Below are 8,272 nucleotides of genomic sequence, written 5' to 3'. Positions count from 1 at the left end.
TCGTTCGTCGTTCATTTTGAACGATAAAAATTGGAAGTGTGTACGCAGCTTAAGTGAGCATAGCTCCCTAACGCCAGAAGTTTGTTATAGGTGTAAACAATAAGAAAAAAAGCCTGCACATAGACAACAACTCATCCACTACATCCAAGGACTGCTAAACTGCAATATAATGTAGAGAAAGTTAGAGACATAGAGAAGAAAAAATTAGAATGAATAACATAGATTTGTTACTTTGTTCTCTTTAATATACAAAATGAAAAAAAAATGATTGTTGAAAGGGATTCTGCATGTGTGTGTGTTTATAATGAGTTTAAACAGGCTTTTCTGCCACTATTCATGATGACTGTACTTGGTAACCTTTTCCTCATTTGGCGATGGACAAATTGATAAAGAAACTTCTCGATGATAAAGCATTCAGTCTCTTACACAAATAGTACATTGGAGTTTTACAAAGATTGGATTATGGAAAGCAAGTACACCAGTCACCAGTTGTTCAAGGAACCCCCAGCAACTATTGGGGAAACCCTAATTGATAAACACTGCTGTAGACAGATTAGTTGTAAATACAAATGTTGTTTTAGGGGAACATAATAAGAATCAAAATAAAACCCAATTCCAGTTTCTATTGACCACTACTGCATCATTTTGTACTCAATGGTATACACAATGGACTCTATTTATAAAATAGGAAATGTCTCAGAAAATATCAGATTCCCTAGAGTCCTATGTAAAGATTTTAAATGTTTAAATCAAAATAAAGGAATCAAATCAGTATTCACTTATTTTTGGGTAGAATTATATGACTATATATTTAAAAATTATAACATTTATATATAAAATTATGGATTTAATGGATGGATCAGTGAATCTAAGTGATCCAGCAAACTAGGAATGGATCTGGCGAAGGACTGAAAACATTTGCTCCTTCACAAATGGCTTTTAAGAAATTAATTCATGGTTTGCTGGATCACCCAGCTTCACTGAAGAAAGTGTATCCTCCTCAACCTTGAAGAGCCACACTAAGCCACACTAAAATTCCCCACTTTTTCAGGTCTGGCTTCTTCTTCTATGCAATTGATTTTAGGGATGTGGTACTCTGAATATGTTTGAGGAATCTTTGGTATATTTGTATTAAAATACTTTGTTTTAAACATTTTCTTTTAGAAATGTGGATTTACAAATTGTTGCAGAAGAAAAAAGGTTCCTCAGAACTTCATGAATCTTTAATAATCACTTTTTTATGTCACTGACACGAAGTATCACAATATCTTGCCTGAGTTTACAGAGTTTAAGAGCATCAAAAGAAATATCTGAAATAAAATTGTAATATCTGACATGCAAAACTGTTTGGATTCACCTCTGTGGGTATGCACACTTCCACCCCAGAGGGAATTTATACTAACACATGGAAACTAGACAACTCCAAACCAGATTACTTATTGACACTCTTGGCTGGTTTGGTGCCAAGTTTGCTTCCTTCCACGTTTTTTACCCTGTGTAAGCCCCCATAGTGTGTTGAGAAAGGAGGAAATGCTAATCGCTGTACCTTAATAGAAAGTTGGTTTAGTCTCATTTTTGCTTCCTGAGGAAGCGGATAACATGTCCGTGAAACACGTTGGAAAATATTTCCAAAAAGTGTTTTTAATGTAAATTGTTATTTTATTATGAAATTGTTTAAATAAAAACTGTTGGTATTTTTTTTTAAAGATTGCTATGTTATATATATATATATATATATATATATATATATATATATATATATATAAAATACTTTTCTATCTCTAAAAATGTAAATTAAACACCACTAAGAAGTGAGCATATACAAAACTGATTTACAAACACCACGTCTTCAAGTAAACTTGCTGGTGGAAAAAACAGTTGCAGTTGGGTCACAGTTGGCAAATTCCACTGGCATGCCAGTCCACACCGTATAGGAAACAATAAAAGTGGGAAAACCCCTCTTCAATCTTATTTGTATTAAAGTAATATTTAAAACAAAAGAAACATTAAAAATAAACAAGGAAATGCTGACTCTATACCCCACTATACAAACTGCTGAAGGGAACTTTGCCTGTGTTGCACTTTGTAACATTTTCTAGCGCCAGCTGGAAAACCTAAGAAGACATCCAATAGGCAGCAAAGGGAGTCGCTGGCAGAATTATTAGTAAAGTATTAAAGAAAACAAAAGCAAAAGTAAAGGAAGGGGATTAGCTTTAAAATGGATCTCTTTAGCTGCAATCACAGTGGAGATATTTATCATCAAAATTCACAAAAGAAGCAGTAACATTTTTCCAGTGAATCTCAGCAGCTCCAACTCCAAGAATACCTGCACTGTACTTACTTTGGTGATTAAAGTGCTGATACACTGCTGGAAATAGTAAGAGGCTTTAAAGAGGACTTCAGTGCTGCTTGAGTAAATTTTGAGGGTGAACTGATCAATAGTGCCTGCAGCTACAGAGATCGCTGTGGGCTTGTTTTAAAGTTCATTTAATACGTGAAAGTCTTAAGACCGGCAGTAGTTACACTTTAAGGCATTCACACCCTGTATTTGTCCCATCACCCCAAGACAGGAAATAGGGGTCAGATTGCTAAATCGGTGACAATTATCTAAGAGGGGAATCGCCTGACTTTTGGTAGGCAGAGCAGTTAAAATAAAAGGCAAAGCAAGGAATCCTAAACCCATTAAAAAATTTCTTACTACATCTTTGAATAACTGCAGACGTATTAGATTACATTTTTAATATTTAACACAGCCACATTGTTACATACCTAATCCATTGACCATGGGTGAATCACAGTCCTCAAGCCCACTTGACAGACCTTGTCTACCTTTGTCATCTTCTAGGTTATTTTTGCCCTGCTCTGAGCCATTTTCAAAGTGCTTGTCCTCAGTGTGAGTATTAGAGTCCCCATTCTCCAGGGGTTTGATCAGTGGCATTATCTGCAGTCCGCTGGGAGTAGTTCTGTAAGTTAAAGTCTTGGTCGATCGCTCCCCGGGGGCATATTTGGTTGTGCATACCTTCTTCTGCTTTTGAAGTGTGTGCATTTTCCTCCGTTTCTGTGTGCCACCCCGTCCTCTGCCAGTATCAGGTGATCTGTGAGATATTTTGTCAACAGTAGACCCTCGTAAGAGTTTTGAAGCCACTGCCTGTTTGCCGGCTTTGGCTCTCCTGTCTCTGTTGAGGTGCAGTCCATTAAATTCATCGATAAACTCCTCACAGTGCAGCAGATGGTGTTCGGGCTCCCAAGTGTCTTCACTGCTCCCATAACCTTTCCATCGTATTAAATATTCCCATTTTCCTTTTTTGTTTTTTCTTTTGTCCACAATTCTTTCAACCTGCACAACAAAATAATAGTTAGATTTTTTTTTTTTCTTTTTTTTAAATACATAGGGTTAAATTAAATGGCAGTATGTAAACAAATCAGCAGTCAGATAGAGTCGGATCTTGGCTGGACATCCAGCATCATCCAGCCCTTTCCTTCCTAGCCCGACTGTCGCTGCCCACTTTGAACTGAACGCGGGAGTAACCTAGGGTGGTCTATATGCACAAGGGGCCTATCTAAGAATACCTACTCTTTCAGACTAAAATCCACCCATTCTAGAGCCAGCCTATTGCTCGTCTCAAATATGAGGATACTTGGGGAATATTGAAGCAGAATGCTGGGATGTTTTAAGGAAGTTATGTAATATAATAATAATATTATTAATAATAAAATACTTCACCCTGCTAGCCCCATTCCACTATACATAATGTACTTGAAATGCATAGAAAATCACATACACCTCATTTCTTCTAAAAAGGGGAAATATAAGAAAAAAAGGTTTTAATTGAACATTTCTTTAGCATGTTGATGAAGATGAGGGGTAAGAACCAGAAAGGGTAAAACAAGCTCAAATTTCAACTTTATATACATGGAGACATGGATACAAGGAGAATATAGTAGAAACATCTAATCTCATCCTGATGTGGCATTAGAAATTACATTCACTAGTGTGGGAGGCAAAACCCAGAAACTCCAATGTGTAGATGAGTAGATGTCAGGGGCAAATTATCTCACCAATATTTACTCATAGCTACAAAAGAAAGTGGATCCCTGTAAAAACCTTTTTACATCAGACGCCCTCCAATTTTGTTAATTAGGGGTCAGTGAAGACATAAATTACTCTAGTGCCTGTGAAGAGTAGGGAAACATCATCCACCACTGAAGGGGTTCCAGGGAGAAACAGTCACCCATCCACTGCGTAAGTAAAAGCAATAAAGCTGTGTTATTTTCTGCATGGTTACAATTTTAAAGAATTAAGCAAACTTCACTTAAACTTGTTCATGTTTGCTGGATTACTCAGGTTCTCTATTGATAGCCTAACTACTCCAGTCTTCGAGATCTTTAACAAATCAGGTCCTATGTATCTTTTATATATGTACTGTATATAATGTTGACCAACAGTTTACAGAACGATGACAATTTTTTTAAAATTACAGCTGTATGCGGTGTGAGTTTTTTCTTAACATTAACCTATAAGAAGAAACCATTTATAGCATACAATGACTTTAAATGAGCTCCACATCTAATTCCACTGCCACTGTCTATATGTAAGACACAGAAAACTGAGGCACTTAGGGAACACCTAAATACTTTGTATAAATGTGTAAATACTTTAAATAAATTCGATTTGTAGATCCATTTCCAATTTTGCGCTTTTATTCTTTATTGTTCTAAAGGTATTCCTTGTGCTAAGTAGAAGAGGTTCATTTTCAGCAGTCTTTCTATGTTTAGCCTCGGCTGTCAATGGAATGTTTGCAGACGTACGCCATTCCATGTGTGCAGAGTTCACACATTATCACTATTACTTTATATTTATACAATATCAACCTAGCCATCAGCCATTCACAGTTCGCAAAACCCACAAAATTAATATACAATGATTAATTAAACAGACAACATTAAAAGCTATTAAGGCCTCCATGCTAGCAGTTAGAATCAAAAGGGTAAAAGGCTAAACTGGAAGGCCTTTTAGCATTACCATTTAGTACCACAGATTTGGATTATATATATATATATATATATATATATATATATATATATATATATATATATATATACATACACACACACACATACATACATACATACAGTGGTACCTTAGTATAAATCCTTAATCTGTTCCAGATCCTTGGACTTATACCAAACAAATTTTTCCCATAGGAAATAAAAGATAAAAGATTAATCCGTTCCTATGTAAAAAATCCTATTGTTATTGGCATATTATACATAGATGGGGCTATATAAAATAATTTAAACACTGCTTAACCACCTGAGCGTTACACTGATTTCTAGATTTCTGTTCCAAAAGCGTCACAGGTTTTCATGAAATTTTTTTTTTTAAATTGTAGACCTGTAATTTACAGAAATATGTCCGAATAGGGTTTTAGTAGATATCATGAATATAAAAAATGTTTGAAACACACAATCATGTAAAAAAAAAAAAAAAAAACTTTTAATAAAATTAAAGGAAAAACACAAAAATCAGCTTAAACAAGAACACATAAATAAATGAAAAATACTGAAAATGCGATAATTCGGTATAATGTATAGTAATATATTTTTCTAAAACACCTCCCTAGTCTCCGTCACATACCTATAGACAAAACCACATAAATATATTTTCTATTATTTTGTATTGGATTGGATACAGGACATTAAATCCAATTGGATATTAAATCCAATACAAAAAATTTCAATTTTCCGCTACGACCCTCATCGACGGGCGCACGCACGCGCATCACCAGGAATCGCCGAGGGACGCGTACGCAAATGCCGGGTATTCTAATTCTTTCCAAACTTCCATGCAAAAAGTGTTACATTTTTTGCATGGAAATTTATTTTGGATTGTAGGCTCTAATTCACCGAATTACCGCATAACTCACCAAAATATGTCCAAAATTTTATAAATTTAATAATTAAATTTTTTTTTATAAAACAAACATAAAAAAAAAAAATCTTTAAAAAAAACTAAAAAAAGTTAAAAAAAAAGTGTAAAATGTAATGTACAGTAGCTTATATAATATATATATAATACAATTATATATATATTATATAAGGATTTCTTTGTATTGAACTCAATACAGCTTTTTTGTATTGAGTTCAATACAAAGGAACTCAATGCAAAATTTTGAATTTGCCGCCCCGCCTCCCTCCCGCGCCGACGCACGCAGCGACGTCACCGGGAAACCCCGGTGATAGTCTCTGCACTCGCCGGCTGGACACCGAAGAGGACAGACGTGTCCGGAGGAGCGGAGGGAGAAGGAGAGTATTTTTTTTTTTTTTTGTCCAGCGATCGACGCTGGACAGGCACAGGCACAGGGATAGGGACAGGGAGAGGAGGGAGAGGAAGCCGGCTGGCTTAGAAAAGAAAGCCAGCTGGCTTTCTCCTCTAAGCCGGCCGGCTTTTTCTTTTAAGGAGAGGGACACCCGACGCTGGAGGACGACGCTGGAACATGGACCCGACGCTGGAACACGGAACCGACGCTGTATTAGCACAGCGGGACCAGGTAAGTGGGGATTTTAGTGTAGGCGAAAAAATACGGGGTTATCCAAAAGAGCAAAAATATTTAGTGCGAGAAATTACTGGCTTAGCGGTTAGGGGGTTAATACTAAAATACATACACACAAAAGGGAGGAGGAGAAGTTATGTAATTCACAGAGTTATAGCACGGGTTGTTCACTGAATGGTAGCAACTGGCGTACTGACGCTCGTAGGCAGTCGTGGCCTTGTATCGAGAGAGGTAAAAAAAGGATAGCGCGCTGTGTTTTGACACATTTTGACCCATACAAGTTCTAGCACAAAGGTTGTATACCAAGCAAAATTTTTCATGTCCAAACAGGACTTATACCAAGTTGCACTTATTCCAAAGCGGACTTAGACCGAGGTACCACTGTGTGTGTGTGTATATATATATATATATATATATTACTTTATTATTATATTACTCTGGAGTTGTGTCAGGCAGAATGAGTAACAAAAGAGTAAAAATGCAATGCAATGCTAAGATTGTCATTTTTTTATTATTATCACTTAAAATATGACCTAAAACTTTTACATTAAGAAACAGTTACTGTCCACCAGACTATTTGAGAACAAGACCTAGTATGCTAAGACCAGCAAGTCAGTGGAAGAATAAAAAAAAAACAAAAAAAAAAAATGAAAGCAAGGATTTTACCCGGGAAAAGTGAAAGCAAGGATTTTACCCGGGAAAAGTGAAAGCAAAGATTTTAGCCGGGAAAAATGAAAGCAAGGATTTCACTCGGGAAAAGTGAAAGCAAGGATTTTTTTTTTTGGTTTCAATATGTCTATTATGAGGTGGCACATCTGTTGCAGTAAATATTGTCTAATGACTATAACTCTAATTCCAATTTCAATGGTCAGACAAAATTCTCAACAAAATGTAAAGGACTTACTGAAGTCAGAAGCTGGAAAGATTCTTTCACTTCCCATAAAGTTAAAAAAAAAAAAAAAGCTGTTCCCAGCAACAGAAAGTGAAAACATACTCTACTTAACCCCCAGGTAGCAGTACACCAATTGTAATAGTTTGACAAATATTTACCCATATTCAAAACAACAGCATCACTTTTACAATATGCCCTTGGTGAAACAATGGTGAAAACAAATTTATTAATTCCCATAATCTAATAAAAATGTTAAATTATCAGGAGGAAATATGAGGTACAGCTGGTCATTTACCCACCCCTTTAATTCCATGGAATTAGTATCAGGTGTTTCAAACTGGGTGCCAATAATAATCTCGTTAGGGAGTATAATGGTGGAAGTGGTCTTATTGTGTCTTCTCCTTTCTATTGATTTTTGTGTGTTATCATCATGTCACAGATCAAAAGTACTCTCCATGACCCCCAGGAAAAAGTTTGTTGATAGCTGTTACTCTGGCAAGGGATTTCGAAAGATAGCAACAGTTTTTGAATTTATTATTTTAATTAATTTTATTAATAAATTGAGTACATTTTCAATGACAATTGAAAAATTAAATATGTCCAGGACTGGCTGGCCCAGAAAATCCAGCCCAAAAACATTTGATGTTAAAAGAAATCTGCAAAAAAGGCAAAAATGTACACTGTGGAATTCCCAGGTATTTGGCATGGGAGGTCAATTGCAAATAGGATAACCAAGGAAAATGACTGTCCAACAGTAGCCCAGGAATAGTTTTCTGTTCAACCTATGTGCCATGACCCGGCCTTGTAGAACAACGTGCCATGGAAT

The 8,272-nt window shown here is 35.9% G+C and overlaps 1 protein-coding gene across 1 annotated transcript in view; it reads right to left on the bottom strand.

Annotated features, from left to right (window-relative positions):
- Nucleotides 1-8,272, bottom strand: part of CDYL2 (chromodomain Y like 2) — a 60,061-nt gene that overhangs the window by 27,640 nt on the left and 24,149 nt on the right. The window contains exon 2 of the mRNA XM_072422798.1: nt 2,770-3,337. Within this exon, the coding sequence (XP_072278899.1) occupies nt 2,770-3,337 (568 nt within the window). The remainder of the gene's footprint in view (nt 1-2,769; nt 3,338-8,272) is intronic.

This window comes from Pyxicephalus adspersus, chromosome 9 (assembly GCF_032062135.1).
Source record: "Pyxicephalus adspersus chromosome 9, UCB_Pads_2.0, whole genome shotgun sequence".
Taxonomy (NCBI): Eukaryota; Metazoa; Chordata; class Amphibia; order Anura; family Pyxicephalidae; genus Pyxicephalus; species Pyxicephalus adspersus.
This window is presented reverse-complemented; position numbering and strand designations above follow the sequence as displayed.